At 39.6% G+C, this 16395-nt stretch overlaps 2 protein-coding genes across 2 annotated transcripts in view; one reads left to right on the top strand and one right to left on the bottom strand.

Moving 5' to 3' along the window:
- TRAK2 (trafficking kinesin protein 2) overlaps positions 1-10501 on the bottom strand; it is a 67100-nt gene extending 56599 nt beyond the window's left edge. Inside the window, exon 1 of the mRNA XM_032404625.1 lies at positions 10252-10501. The gene's annotated coding sequence lies outside the window, so the exon portion shown is untranslated. The remainder of the gene's footprint in view (positions 1-10251) is intronic.
- Positions 10502-10607: 106 nt separating this feature from the next.
- STRADB (STE20 related adaptor beta) overlaps positions 10608-16395 on the top strand; it is a 43252-nt gene continuing 37464 nt past the window's right edge. Inside the window, exons 1-2 of the mRNA XM_032404616.1 lie at positions 10608-10865; positions 14047-14142. Coding sequence (XP_032260507.1) covers positions 14131-14142 — 12 coding nt within the window. The 5' untranslated portion in view covers positions 10608-10865; positions 14047-14130. The remainder of the gene's footprint in view (positions 10866-14046; positions 14143-16395) is intronic.

Genomic DNA, 16395 nt, shown 5'->3' with positions numbered 1-16395 from the left:
AGTTAAAACACCGAATGAGAAAAGTCCAACTGCATGGGAGGGGGAAAAAAAGTCCTTAGATAGGACAGACTGAAAAGAATCTAATGACTCAGGGTCATTACTATGACTAGCCATCACTGCATTATAACATAGTGACTACAGCTATAACCTCCAGGATTATAAATTCTTAAAGAGCACTTTCTTCCTACAATAAATGGTGTGAAATGCTAATTTTTTGGAGATTTTAAGTCTACTTCTCATTTTGTTCTGCCCCCTTACCGGGAGGCTATCAACCATTACACTTTGCTGTTGCAGTGTGCCTCTCTGCTTTCCAACCTGCTGTTGGCTGAGAAACCAGATAACCAGGTTATCAGAGAACCCAGAAGATGTCTGCATGAGACTGAACCCTAGGACCTGCTTTTCTGCCCTTGACTGGTTCTTCAAGTACCTCTTTCTTTCATCTCTCCAGCACTAGGGATTTAGTTGGCTTGCTTCTCTTCCTTTAGCAATTTTGTCAAGTGCTTTTCTCACCTGTTCTTTTTTCTCTTCCGTAGGCTGGCTATGAGAATACACTCTGTCCCTTCTTTACTGTCTCCTAAGAAAAGTATAGGTTCTTCTCTCTTTTGTGAGAATTTTAATGTTAATTGCTATAGAGAAATACAGAGTGGATTACAAACATGGGAAAAATGGTTTAGGAAATCGTAAAATTTTTCATTATGATTTACTCCTTAATCAGTATTTACTGACTCCTCATCTTGGGTGTTACCAGAAGACTATGTGCTCACTTTCTTTCTTGCTACAACACTATAAGCTCTTTAAATGAAGGTATTTTATTTTTGTATGCCCCAGAGCTAAAAGCAACGGGTGCATAGTAGGTTCGCAATACATGCCTAACTATAAGCTTAAAGATGAAAAATGTCAATAAACTGAATTACAGAAATAGTTTAATGAACAAAACTGACTACTAATACATTTCAGTCCAACATCAATTAAATGAATTGCCTTGAAAAATTAAGCAAAGATTGAACATTTGAAAGAAAACACTTATTTGCTTTATGAAAAACTATGAGTTGGTTGTTAAAAGGGTGCTTTATCATTTTTATAGCAATAACACAGTACCCACTTTTCTTGTAAAAACTAAAAAGAACTAGTTTTCAGTGTCATAGGAAGGCTAAATCGGAATCTTTGGCTCATTGCTTAGTTTTATCATGTTTTCCACTAGCAGCATTTGTAGCTGTTTATGGATGCATTTAAAATAAGCCCCACATCCATTTAAGAAACAAAACAGATGAACATAGGGAAAGGGAAGGAAAAATAAAATAAGATAAAAAAAGAGACAGAGAGGCAAACTTAAGAGACTTTTTTGTTTGTTTGTTTTCATTTATTTATTTGACAGAGAGAGAGCACAAGCTCGCTTATGAGTTCCTGAGGGGGCGTGGCAGGCAGAGGGAGTGGGAGAAGCAGGCTCCCCACAGAGCAGGGGGAGCCTGATGTGGGACTTGATCCCAGGACCCCGAGATCTTGACCCAAACCGAAGGCAGTCGCTTAACCAACTGAGCCACCCAGGTGCCTCAAGAGACTCTTAACTATAGAGAACAAACTGAGGGTTGTTGGAGGGGAGGTGGGTGGGGGGATGGGCTAAATGGGTGATAGGCATTAAGGAGGGCACTTGTTGGGATGAGCACTGGGTGTTATATGTTAAGTGATGAATCACTAAATTCTACTCCTGCAACCAATACTACATTATATGTTAACTAACTTGAATTTAAACAAAAACTTGGAAAAAAAATTAAGTGACAAAATAAAGCTAATAAAAAATAGACCCACATCAAATGAAAATGATCAAATATCTTCTTAAAAACCTCACAACTGCTAAGTCTCCTCTGTAGTCTTCTTAATTTGTGACTAAAAATAAAACAAAGGAAAAGAGAGTGATTTAGCTTAGTACTAGCTAAAGAGATAAAAGTATTTGAAAAAAAAATTTTAAGTTGTTCGATTATGTGCTTTAGGAACAGTAGTACCATCTCAGAGACATTTTAGTTGGTTTCTAGTCTCCTCCTCTTCCTTTCTTCCTTCAGACAGAGAATGCTCTTTCTTAACCAACAAGTTTCCCTTTGTTTTGATTTATACCACTGGCCTGAATAACCTCAAAGTACCACACACAACATGCCTATGACTCAAAGCAGTAAGAATAGAAGCAGAGCTTTGGCACTTGGACCCCGAACATGTGTTTACTTTACTTAAGCGATGAATTTTTGAGAAGTTCATTTTCTAAGCTGACATGCATTTTAAATATAAAGAAGTAGTTAAGTTCTCCTGGAAAGGTCACAAAACCATGGGAAATGGGGCTGCTGTAAATTCAGTCATCACCTGTGGGCCTCACACCATAGGCATGCCCTCCATTACCCTCTTAAATGTTCTTTTCTGAGATGAGATGTCTTTTATACTCATCTCTGAACCCCCATCTGTTCTCCATCTCTCTTACTTTTATTCCTCACACCAATAAATCCACATAATCTATAGCTAGCTTTTTCTCCAAACTCTGAGAATTAAGTATAAGCATAACCTCAATCATGTACTTGCACACTCGTTAATGTGAGCGTAAATTAGCAATCCTCTTAGAAGAACTGGGTGGCTGGAAGACAGAAGGGGGAGAGAAACTTATTTTTCATCATACACCTTTCAATTTGTCTACCATATGTATATGTCCACCCAGTGAAAAAACAATGAAATATATGTTACTTAAGTCTCTACTCCTGACTTCTCTAAACTTTGCTCTACCAGTTATCCCTATCCACTAGCCACACCCTCCTCCTTGGCCTATTATAATGCTCAAAATCTTCCACTTGATTAAAAACAGATAAAATTAAAATTTAAAAATCTCCCTTCCTCAAAACTCTGGGTTCCCCTCTAGCTACTGCCTTCTGTCTTCAGTCAACCTTCTTCAGAGTATTTACTTTCCCTTTTCCTCATCTTTTATTCATACCTCAATCCTACTACAATCTGAGTTTTCCTGAAACCGCCTTCCCTTCAGTCACCAAGAGGCCCTGCTAACCAATCCAATGGTACTTTCTTAGTTGTTATTTTAAGTATCTCTGGTTCAATACTGTTGACTACTCCCTACTTCAATTTTCCTATGGCTCTCCTGAAGCCTACATCTTACAATGAATGCACTTTCTCAAATCCCTTCATTGGATCACCCAGCTCCATTCCCTTGATCCTTAAATGTTGATATTTCCTAAAGTTCCAACCGTGACTGTGTTCTTTATTACTGCTGTTTTTCATTTACCTTTGTGTAAACCAACCACTACCACAGATTAAACTACCTCTTTACTGTTAATAACTCCCAATCTGGCTCTTCGGACCAGACTTCTTCTGATATCCAAATTTCTCACAGGCTGACTGTAATTCTTGAACTGATCCACTGAACCATAGATACCTCCTTTCTTTCACCTTCCACATCCAATCCATTACCAATCCTGTATAGACTAATACCTCAAATTTACCCATTTCTCTTCATCCCCTCTTCTATCATCCTAATTCTACCCATCATTATCTCTTAGTCTACAAACCAACCTCTTAACAGGCCTCCATGCTCAATTTCTTGGTTTCTCTCTTCTCTGTAAGACAAGAAAAATGTTTTAAAAGCTAAACTCCTTAAAAAACAAAAACAAAAAACCTAGAATAAAATCCACACATCTGGTGTAGTCTAGCCCCTGACTACTTCTCTTTCTTCATCTTGCACCACTCTCCTTGCTCAGACTCAGCCAAAGAGACACAGCCTTGTATCAGGCTTTTTTACTTCCTCATCACACTCTCTCCTATCTCTGGATCTTTGTAACTGTTCACTGTACCTGGAATATTCTTCCCTCTTGTTCTTTATATGGTAACTACTTCTCACCCTTCTAATCTCAGCTGAAAAATTATCCTCAGGGAGAAGTTACTAGTCCACCTGATCCAAAGTAGCCTCCCCTGCCATCTTTATTTTCTAACTCAGCATCTAAATTGTTTCTTTCACAACATATATTACAACTTACTTCCAGGAAGGAAGGGGAAGTGCCTACCTTCTCCCTTTCTTCTTCCTTGCTGATCAGAATGAGAGTATAATGGCAGGAGCTTAAGCAACTCATTACATATTTGTTGTTAAATGAACTATTAACTGAACTGGTGGGTGAATTCTTTCACCATTAATGCATATATCAACTCTACTGTAACACAAAATAGTGTAATGCTCTTAAATTAGACCCTATTTTATTTGAGCTATTCCTTCTTTATTGTCAGAAAGCTTTCTTTCTTTTTTTTTTTTTTTTTTAAAGATTTTATTTTATTTATTTGACAGAGAGAGAGAGACAGTTAGAGAGGGAACACAAGCAGGCGGAGTGGGAGAGGGAGAAGCAGGCTCCTGGCCGAGCAGGGAGCCCGATGCGGGGCTCAATCCCAGGACCCTGGGATCATGACCTGAGCCGAAGGCAGACGCTTAATGACTGAGCCACCCAGGCGCCCCATGTCAGAAAGCTTTCTAAAGAGAAAAAACTTGAACTTTGGCAAAACTGACAGAGGTATATGGATAAGCTTCAAAGACCTCAATGATCTTTACAACATGAATTAGTTAACACCTCTATACCACGAGTATGCTCATTTTCTAGCACAAATAAATCATAATATAGTGTGGTTAAACCGGATATCCACAAGGTTATGTGAGTCAGTAGTATAGCTAGGAACATTACATATTAAGAAGCCTGTTACATAAGAAATGTCAATAAAATTACCTGAGCTAACAACTGGTCAATCAGCTGCTTATTGGACAGTTTTCAATAAATGCCTCTTGAATTAAACTGAAAGACTGAAAAGAGATTTAAAAAAAAAGTATACAACAGCATACAACAGTATACAACAGTATACAATCTGCCCTAAGGGAGGTTAAAGATCTAAGAAATTTAAGATCTATTAGGGAGAGCTGTAATGAGTTCTATGATCTAGATTAAACCTAAGATCTAATGGTCTAGGATATCAAAGAGAAGATAACACCACCAGATAATAAATATTTAATGAGTATTAAATTATACAGTCAGGTGGAGGGAAAGCTCTTTTCTAGCTGAAGTGGTCTGGTTTCATATAGGAGTAAGATTTAAGTGGGTTCCTCAAGGATGGAAAGATTTGGATAGTGAGAAGAGGCGTATCCAGTAGGTAAAGGACAAAGAAAAAAAAGAAGCCCCAGAGCCAACAGCAGACAGAGCCAGTTTGGCAGCAGTATACAGACCAATTTAAGTGGGAATTATTACTGGGAAAGTACTTGGAGCTTTGAATTTGACAAGTTCAGATTAAGAAGTCTGAACTTGATCCCACAGGAAACAAGTTTCTAAATGGAAAGTGACATCTGAGGGGCACCTGGCTAACTCAGTCGGGAGAGCATGCAACTCTTAATCTCAGGGCTGTAGTTCGAGTCCCACATTAGGTGCTTCTACTCTAAGCAGTGGAGATTACTTAAAAATAAAATCTTTTTTTAAAAAGTGACATTTGAGAAATAAAACTGGAGTCAGAATATAGGATAAATTTCAACAATGGAAAGATTAGAGACAAAAATAATTAAAAATTTTTATCACATTATGCCTGGATCATTGTAACAAAGGCATAAAAGAGTTGAATGGAAACAATAAGAGGGATCTGTGAGACAGTGAAGATAGGACTTGTTAACTTACAAGTTGGGACTAGATGAGCTTTATCCTCTCCTAAAAGATAATTACATCTGGCATATACCTCAATCATTTGACTTCAAACTTCACAATTTTTGTTGCCCCTCAATCCCTAAGACCTCTCTTTCCCAGACATTTGTTTCCCCATGACCCCCAAACTAGATTCTCCAACCACACAATATATCCCAGCCAAAACAAAGGATTGTATTTACTAGCTCCTTAAAAACACCAGGAAATTCCCAATCCTATAACTTTGTTCATGTGATTTCTTCTACCTTTAATATCTCTCCCTCCTTCTACATATTCGAAGTGTAGCCATTCTTCACATCCCCGTTCAAATGCCACTTTTTCCCAATGCTAGATTTCCCAGAAGCCCCAACTTGAAGTAAGATTACTTCCCAATACTCTCCACTTTTCTCTAAGACATTTTTTAACCATATAATTATTCCTCATCTCCTCTGATAAACTATATACTCACTACAGCATACATACTCAATTTATTTTTGTATTACTTCCTCCTCCTTTCATAGGTAGTTGAAGATCTTGATAAATAATATATGGCAACATGTAGTATAATGGCTAGGAGCACAGACTCTGAAGACAGACTGCTTGAGTTTGAATCTAACACTGCCATTAGCTATGCGACCATGGGCAAGTTACTTAACCTCTCTGTGCTTCGATATCTTTATGTATAAAATGGAAATAGTAATAGTAGATATTTCATAAGGTTGTCAAAGGACTTGGCTTAGAACGGTGTAAGCACCATAAAAGTGTCTATTAGTGGGAAAATACTGAATATTCTGTGATAGTTGAGTAAAGCTTTATTTATTCATGCAAAGCAAAATGTCAAAAGTAAAGCCAGTTTCTAGGTACTAAGAGGTACATACAAATTCTTCCTAAATCCTCCATGTTTGCCCTAAGGGTTAGCTGCGCCCTTTAAAATCTCCCTTATGTTAACAATAGTTCTGTTTTAGTTTGACATTTCAATATTCTGAGAAAATATTTAGTACAGCTTCCACCTAATTTTCTTGCTTCCCGTCTTATCCCCTTTAATCCATCCTCCACAAAGGTCAGAGTAGTCTTTCTAAAATCAATATTCAATGTTTTTCCTCTGCTAGAAACCCTCTCCATGCCATCCCCTTTAGGATAAAGTTCAGCTCCTTAGCATTTCATACAAATTGTCCTAATATGGCCCCAGCCTAATCTCCAGCTTCATCTCTCAACGCTTCTTACCATGAAACCTAATCACCTGGCACACCTCAAAGGCTTTTTGTATGTCATTCCTTTTGCTAGAACATCCCTGAATTAGTTTGCTAGGACTGCCATAACAAAATAGCATAGATGCCATAACAAAATACCACAGACTGAGTAGCTTAAATGAGAGAAATGTATTTCCTCACAGTTCTGGAGGCTAGAAATCAAATCTCAAAGTGTTGGCAGGCTTGGTTTCTCCTGAGGCTTGCAGATGCCCACCTTCTCAATGTGTTCTCACATATTTTTTTTCCTCTGTGCACACATCCTTGGTGTCTCTTTTTCTTTCTAAAGTTCTTTTTATAAGGACACAAGTCAAAATGAATTATGACCCACCCTAAATGCCCCATTTAAGTCGATCACCTCCTCAAAGGCCCCATCTCCAAATACAGTCACACTCTGAAGTTACAGGGGTTAGGACTTTAACACACAAATTTCGGTGGGGCAAAATTCAGCCCCAAACAATCCCTTTTCCTCTTCTTTGCCCAGGCTAATTCCCATATGTTTTTCTAAGACTGGACCAAGCCTTCTCACCCCACAGGCAGAGTTCACTACCCTTTCTCTCTGTTTCTATAGAACCTCTGTATGCTGCATTCTGTATGCTGCTATCCTATTAATACACTATAACAATTGTGTCTTTCCCTCTTCAGACTGTGTTTCTTAAAAGCAGGGGCTAAATCCCTAGCACTTAGCACAGTCTCTGGCCCATCAAAGGTATTTAATAAAGATTTGATTATTAAGGGAAAGTAGAAGAAAGAAGAAGGGCTTTGAAGAAAGGCAAGAGTGGGTTCAAATTTTGGTTCAACCATTTACTTATCTTGTAGCTTTGGGTAGTCACCAAATGCTGAACTTATGTTCTATTTAAGGTAGTTGTACTGATAAATGATCTAATTATAATAAAAACACCCAGTTGTGGGGTTGGTTCACAGTAGGTGCTCAGTAAATGCTAAAGATTCTGAGCTTGCCTGGGTTTGACACCCAGTTCCACCACTTAGTAGATGAATGATAGAAGATGAATGACCTTGGGTATGTTAACTTACCCTCTGCTTCATTTGCCTATCTACAAAAACACCTCGTAGTGCTATTGTGAGGATAATATAGGTAAAACGTTAAGATAGGTATCTAACACATAGGAAGTATTACATAAATGTTTCCTATTACTACATGAACACTGCAGGTCTGAGCAAATATGACTGGAAGCCATGAATAATTTAGTCCCTTTATTTACTAAGTCATTTTAAATGTATTACCTTAATGCCTCAGATTTCTTAATAACTAAACAAGATGGTAACTAAAGAGGTTCAAAAACTTACAGATAATAATAATCATGAAATAATATATTACTATCTGTCTCATTCCTTATATTGGTGTTTAACATATTTTGGATATTGATGTAAAATTTTTAAGAAACTGGTTTTTCTACTCTTTGTGACTACTGATGTTAACCATGATTTCCAGTTTCCAGTGGAAAAATAATACTCTTTGGCTCATATTTTCAATTGTAGAATCAATAAACCTTTGAACTAGAAAGGACCTTTGAGATGAAAATCCAATCCTATCATGCCTTACACAAGTAAACTGTGGTGGATTTGGAATGGCTTTTGGGGTCGAAATGAGCAGCTCTGTGGGGTACAGGAATGGCAAGCAGAGAGAACACTTTGTTCAAAAGTACTAAAGCAGGGGTTCAGAACTTCTTCTAGATATTCAAGGTGTATAAGGAACCAGTATTAGGAAATAATGCTGGAAAATAGTTTTGAATCATCCAAACTTTAAGGTAATTTCTGATGTAGGTACAACTTACCTGACCTGTAACTTTGACGCAAGGCAGATCTAGGTTTGAATCTCCACTTGTAACGTAAGCAAACCCTATGAGCCTCAAATTAGCACAACAGGGTTATTTTAGTGATTGAGTGAACGTATATAGAGCTCATGACTGGTGTGCCTGGCTGATTAAAAGTACAGCTGACTTGAACATGTGTTTGAACTGTAAGGGTCCACTTATACACAGATTTTTTTCGATGCAGTAATAATTGTATTTTCTTTTCCTTATAATTTTCTTAACTTTTTCTTTTTTCTAGCTTACTTTATTGTAAGAATACAGAATGTAATACGTATAACACAAAATATGTTAGTCAACTGTTTATGTTATCAATAAGGCTTCTGGTCAAACAGGCTATTAGTAAAGTTTCTAGAGTGTCAAAAATTATATACGGATTTTCAACTGTACAGGAGGGTTGGTGCCCCTAACCCCCTGTTGTTCAAGGGTCAAATGTACTCAAATGTTTGTTCTTTCTTATAACTCTTTCAACATATGAATAAAAATCTGTAAAGTAACAAAACACTGTCTTTTATACATGTGATTGCTGAATGTTTGAGACTTTGTTGAACATTAATTTTAAAAACAGAAAGCTGGAAAAGCTGCTGAGATGATAAAGTGTCTTCATCCCTGCCCTTTCCCACCACCAAATGTCCTTCACAGTTTGTTCTGAAGTGTCACGTCAACGCTATTAACATGCTATTTGGAGATCACTGTAACTCAGACTTCCAATTCTACAGCAAAGATATGAAGGTCAGGACAAATTTTCCTGAAATATATTTTTTAAAAAACTGGAAGAGTACATGTCATTTTATTTCTATGGTCTATTCTAGCTTGATGAATTTCCAGTGAAAAGTTACTGCTTCGGGATTTTCTCTTTCTTTCTTTTCTGGCTCAGAAATTGCAGCAATGAGCTGAATTCACCGTTATTATTATGACCCAGAACTCTTTTAAGTGTTTGGGAGATTATCTTTACGCTGGTACTAAAAAGGACATCTGCCAACATCTATTATTTACGCTTGAAACTAAAGTTAACCGTTTCTTTTAAAGCATATTTGGTATCTGGCTCAAAATCAATCGCAAGAAAAGCCCAATTCAGCATAGAAAGAGCTCTTTGCAATATCCTCTCCTTTCGCTGACATCACACATGGTGACCGAGGCTAAAGGTTTAACGTCCAGACACGAAAGCCGCTCATCGCTCAAGGATGGGGTTCCAGGTGGATGCTCTCCGGCAGAGAATGAGATACTGCCAATCCTCAGAGGCGCAGCTGGGATGAACCCGCAGACCAGAGCCCAGCGCCTATCACTTCGCACCCACACTTGGGAAACAAACCACTTCCCACCGCGGGGCGGGGACCGGACGAAGACCCGGGCCTGCGATACCCAGCCTCCGGCTCTGATGTCCGCGCGTCACCTCCGAGGACCGGGAAGAGCTCGGGGCGGGGAGGCTCCTCCGCTTTCAGGAGAAGTTGGCAAGGGCAAATTCGAGTCACGCGCGGGAATGTTACTCACTGGCATGGCTCGACGTCCTCCGTCCTCCGCCCGCGCTCCCTCAGGGAATAGGATCTAAAGCGGTGTCAGCCTGAGAGCTGCAGCCGAAGCGGCCGCCGCTGCCAGTAACCGCCCGGGCGTGGCAGGGACGGGCGGGCGACTTCACAACATCATCATTCGGCGACTTCGGTTTTGCAGCGAGGCCGGCTCTCTAGCAGCCCCACACATTGGAGAAGAGCGAAGACCCACTCTCCCGGCAGCCTCTACGGCGCCAGCGCGCGACCTGCCGGGAATTGTGGTTTCCTGTCCGCCCGCCCCCTCACCCTTCGGAGCTGTTGCGCGTTTGTCCCGCCCCCAAGCTAGAAGGCCCCGCCCCCTAGCAGCCTGGCCCTGGGGCGGGAGGCGGGGCCGCGACCCTGGGGCGAATGCACTCCGGGCGGACTGCCTGGGGCTGGGGCAGAGTTCCAGGCCCACAGCCCCAGTCCGGGTCGCGCCGCCTTGCTGCGCCCCGCGGCCCGCGCTAGGAGCGGGTCTTGTGCGCTCGAGGTGCCCCACGGCGGGCTGGGCTCCCGGGGCCCATAGGCCCCGCGCCGTTGGCCGCCTGAGGAGAGTCGCTGGTCGTGGTCGCCGCCAGGGTAATGAGGGGAGGCCGGGCCGGGGAGGGGAAAGGGGAGGGCTGGGTCGGGGACCTGAGGGAGCGCGGCTTGTACCGCGCACGCCTCGGGAAGCCCGAGGCTAGAACTCGCCCCCCTGCCTCGAACCCAAGCCCGGGCAGCCGGCGGAGCGGTGGCTGGAGTCAGCGTGGCGTGGCGAGGCGAGCGGCCCCTAAGTACCCGGCCGCCCCGTGGCGGAGGCACCTGCGTTCGGTGTAGGCGGTGCTTGCCAGGTGCGCGGGGCGCGAGCTGCCCGAAGTGCTCTCTTCCCCCACCTCTCACCTTTGGCAGCGCTCCCGAGCCTGGAGGAGTTTCCAAACAGAAGACACCCTCTGGCCGAGGTTCTGTGTACCACCTTCGGCGAGTTCGCTGTCGCGATCCCCCAAAGCAGGACTCGGAAAGAACCTCTTACACAATTAAATGCTCCAGCTTCGTTTTGTTCTCAGTATTTAAATTCAGCGTTGTGTTTTTTCCTCGTGGCTTTGTTGTGTCGAATACCTTTTTCCTCAGAACTTGGTCAGGATTTTGTGACACAGCGTCTGCCTAGCACAGAGTCCGTCTGGCGCACAGTAGGCACTCAGGAAATATTTTTTGAAAGCATGAGTCACGATACTAAGTTTGGAAAATCTTACGGAGTTGTGCGTCGCTATAATTTTTTAAGATTTTATGGCTTCTCAAGATCTCTTTGAAAATTATAGTAATTTTAAGGCTCAGCAGAGTTAAGTTTTTTTTTTTTTTGCATTCCCTCTAACAATAGCCTCTGTTGGATGCCTAAATTAACTCAAAATCCGAGTTCTGTAAATAAATGCGCCCTATGATTTTCACAGAAATTGTTAACCTTTGATATTAAAGCCTTTGGACGAACCATTGTATAATGGAGCAAATTTAAATTATTTATAAAGCTATACCCTAATTAGCTTGTTAGACACAAATGCAAGGGACCACACTAATGTAATATATTTAAAACTATAGGTCTGAAGTATGATTTCTTTAAGAAGGATTTGTATCCGTATCTAGTGAAAGAGCATGCAGGAGAAAATTATGACCGCGAATCTATCCCTCCCACCCCACCACCCTCTTGACCAGGTGCAGCTGCTGCCTTGACCTCAAAATGTCTTGTAAAATCATCTCTTATTAGTCTGGCATATCTAAAGCAGAAATCTGTGGGATTAAATCACCCCCGTGGGACAACTCCTTTACTAGCAATTCTCATAAATCGGTCAGTTTCTTCTGAGTTTTTCTGAAATATAGATAATGTAATGGAATTTAAAGTCTTTTGTTGTTACTTAACTTACTGATACGGAGTGGAAAAAGAAAGAAACGAAATCCTGATAACCAGAAAACTGAGTTAATCACGACATCCCTAATCCTTCTGTCTGTGGGAATGTAAACTGCCTTGTCTGCCCTGATCATCAGTGGGTGTCCTCAGTGCCTGACCATGGTAGCCATTCATTAAACACACGTGGAATGAATACTTGGCTGCTTCAGATTAACAGTGTAATGACTTTCTACAGGTGTATGGTTTCTTCATTTCTTTAGACATTTCCTTAGAGTTGATTAGGGGAGGTGAGAATTTTACTGGATCAAAAGGTATGAGTATTTTCATGGTCATTGAAACATTGCCAACTTGCTTTCCAAATGAGCCTTACCATTTTGAGCTGCCACTGGTAATATTTGAGTGTACCTTTCAGAGCATCCACTCAAGTTCTTATATTGGTACAGTGTTTGGTAGTTATGAGCCCTTTCAGATGAAGTATCTCATTTGATCTCAATCACCCTGGAAGGTGGGCAGAGCAAGTATTGCTTTCCCCCTTTTGTAATACAGCAAATGACACTGCACTGCCTTAAATTGATGATAATGAATGGCAGGTGACAAAATAATCATACCCTTTCAGGTTTTTCTTCCTCCTGTTCTCTACTTCTGGTTTGTAGTGAATATCCTGAATAAATTCATATCTTTCCTTAGCAGTAAAATTGGATACTGCTCTATAATATCTATTGTTTACACAGTCTTCCTTTTCTCTTTCATTTTGCTTAGATATTTATCTTGATTAAACTTGGGGATCTCATTAAAATAACAAACCACAATTAAGAAGAAAGAGATGATATTGGTTAGGTGTAACAAAACACCCAACACTAGAAAGTTTAGAACATTGCCACCCTTTCTGTTAGGAAAAATCTGGAAAGTTTTGGTGGTGCCTTTGTAGTTCCTTGAATCTGAAGAAGTTGCTATTTTAAACTTCTGAATCTGTTGCAGCGTCTTCATAAACTATTGAGATTAATACTCTACTGGTGAAAGTGGACAGGAATTATTTGTATAATCCTCATATCTTTCATACTTGTCAAATTCTAGGAAGAATAGAATTGAGAACTAAGAATCATAAGGTAAAAAATATTCAGCCTAAAAATATTATTTTTATGTGGAACTGAAAAGAAATTTCTTTTTTTTAAAAACACATGACAAGGAGGGGCACCTAGGTGGCTCAGTGGGTTAAGCGTCTGCCTTCTGCTCAGGTCATGATCCTGGGATCAAGCCCAAGTCTGGCTCCCTGCTGGGGGTGGGGTGGGGTGTCTGCTTCCCCCTCTCCCCCTGCCCCTCCCCCAAGTCGTGCATGCTTGCTCTATCTCAAATAAATAAAATCTTAAAAAACAACAACGTATGGCAACAAGAAAATGTTATTCCTAGTGTGTTACTAATCCAGATTCTTTCCCAAATTTGCTAGTCATGGACCCCAAATGATTTAATAGGTAACTAATCCAATCAGGAAGCTTTGGAACCTTCAACATTTACTTATAACTGGAATCATTGGAAATTATTGGGGCATATTTGTAAGTGGGTCCAACATTGATTTTCTATACTGCTTTCACATTTGCTTAAGTTTCTTTAAAAAAAGTACAGAAAAGATGGGGAAGGAGAGATGCAGGTATATTGGCCTTTGGAAATACTCAGAATCTTCCTTCAACTTAACTCTGCCTTTCTGTTGCGACGTCAGATCCCAAATTGTGTTCTGTAAACAGAAATGCTCTGTAAAGACACTTTTCAGAAATGTCTCTAGTCCTTGCATCAAAGGATAACTGCCTAAATATCATAAGGGTTTATAGCAACTAGTTCAGGGAACTTTTATCTAAATCTAAATTATTTTGCTTTTGTTTTTTATAATAGGATATTTCTTCATCTTGAAGATAAAGGAAAATCTTTTTTGGAGTAGATGGATTTTTGACACTTTCTGTGAACTAAAACGATTCAATGTCTCTCTTGGTAAGTTTGTATTAACATTTAATTTCGGGGCACCTGGGTGTCACAGTCTGTTAAACCTCTGACTCCTGGTTTCGGCTCAGGTCATAATCTCAGGGTCGTGAGATCGAGCCGCAGGTCAGGCTCCATGCTCTGCGAGGAGTTGGCTTGGGATTCTCTCCACCCTCCCTCTCTCCCTGTGCGCTCTGTCTCTCTCTCAGTCTCTCTCAAATAAGTAAGGGGCGCCCGGGTGGCTCAGTTGGTTAAGTGTCTGCCTTCAGGTCAGGTTATGATCTCAGGGTCCTGGGATCGAGTCCCACATCGGGCTCCCTGCTCAGTGGGGAGTCTGCTTCTCCCTCTCATTCTCCCTCTGTGCTCTCTCTCTCTTTCTCAAATAAATAAATAAAATATATAAAATGAAATAACATAAATAAATCTGTAAAAAAAAAAAAGCATAGGTCTAATTTTGTGCCATCAGAGTAGTTAGATGTTAGTGCAGAGCCATAATTGAAGGCATATTCTGATGATATTGTTATGCTGAGATGTTATTTTGACCTGAATGGCTTCTGGTCTTAAGAAATGAGTTAAATTCTCATTGAGTTTTTGTTGCTTTTAAAAAAGAGCTTCTCCTTTACTTTTCTGATATATTCATTATTCTTTTCCTTTGTCCCATACCCACTTGTTTTCATACATTTGCTGTACTTATATATGCCTCTCCCATCTAGTTAGCTATGCCTCATCCTTAAATCTTTCAAAAATCCCTTTTACAAATTTCCATTAGACCAAAAGCAAGCAAAATAATATTAAAAATAAGCCTCTTAACAAGACAAAAAATATTTGGATCAACGTATAATATATGTATAGATTCTAACTTGTTTTTTGTTTATATTAGATCCATGGTATCTAGATTGAGAACCAGAAATCATATGGTAAAAAATATTCAACCTACAGAAAATATTATTTAGATTAAGTAGTTTCAGGTCTTTCATCATGTCTTGTATAGAACATAATACAATATCTGACTTTATTAAAGTAGTGATCTTTTAAAAAGTGATGGGTGCATTTGTATGATGATTTGCAGTTTATAAATACTTTCATATCTTATATCTCTTCCAGTCTTCAAAATTATAAGTGATCGCAGGGCAGGTGGTTTAATCCTTATTTTGAGTTTGGCCCAAGATGGCAAAGAATTGCCAGGGCTCAAACTCATATCTGCCAATCCACTCCATCATTTGCCAAGTCTGAGAGGCAGAACTATGAAGTGAGGAAATACAGAATGCATTTGTTGGATTTATTGTATGATTTGTTTGGTATATGGAAAATACAGAATGCATTCACTTTATTTTTAAAGTAAAGCTTTTCTACTTAAAAGGGGAGCTTTGGGGGCACCTGGCTGGCTCAGTCAGTAGAGCATGTGACTCTTAATCTCGGGGTTGTAAGTTCAAGCCCCATGTCAGGTGTAGACATTACATAAAAATAAAACCTTAAAAAAAAAAGGTGGGTAGCTTTATTTATCTATCTGGAAAGTTGTTATGAAATACCTCATTTTCTAACGCAGAGATGAACAAACATTTTCTATAAAGGGTCAGATAGTATTTGTGTGCTCTGTGGTCCCTGTAACAAATCACTCTTCTGTTGTGTGTGAAAGCAGTCGTAGACAATATGTAAACGAATAAAAATGAATGTGTTAGTGTTCAAGTAAAACCTTATTCACTAAAACAGGTGGTGGGTCAGACTGACTTGTGGACCGTATAGTTTGTGGACCCCTGTTCTAAAGGATTACTTAAGATTAACAATTTTACATCAGTTTGTAAATTGGTTGAGCTGTAAAAGGGCATTTGACAGATGAAGATCCTAAGATTTAGAGGGCTGTGTGGATTCCCAGAGCTTCTGAATTTTGGAAAAAGAATATCTTATTTATTCTATTATTCTATAATTATTGGTTTTGTGAAAAATAATAGAATTTAATAATGGGTGAAATAAGTTTATTCAGTTTGCTAATAATTTTACTTTTAAATATATTCTTCCTGTAATGATGAAAGATTTGGAATTCTTTGAATATTTTCTTAAATGAGATATTTGTACAACTGAGATAAAGTTGATGTTTATACTTATGAAGGATTCCTCCCCATTCAAGTTTTACCCTCTATTGGAGAGTTAAGAAATGGTGTGTTCAAAGAGCAGCATAAATAAAATATTTTCCTTTAGATTCTCTTTTAGGTATAACTGCTTTTCATTTGGCTATTATGGTAGTGGATTAAAAAAATACGTTAAAAA

Source organism: Phoca vitulina, unplaced genomic scaffold (genome assembly GCF_004348235.1).
Source record: "Phoca vitulina isolate PV1807 unplaced genomic scaffold, GSC_HSeal_1.0 scaffold1, whole genome shotgun sequence".
Lineage (NCBI taxonomy): Eukaryota > Metazoa > Chordata > Mammalia > Carnivora > Phocidae > Phoca > Phoca vitulina.
This window is presented reverse-complemented; position numbering and strand designations above follow the sequence as displayed.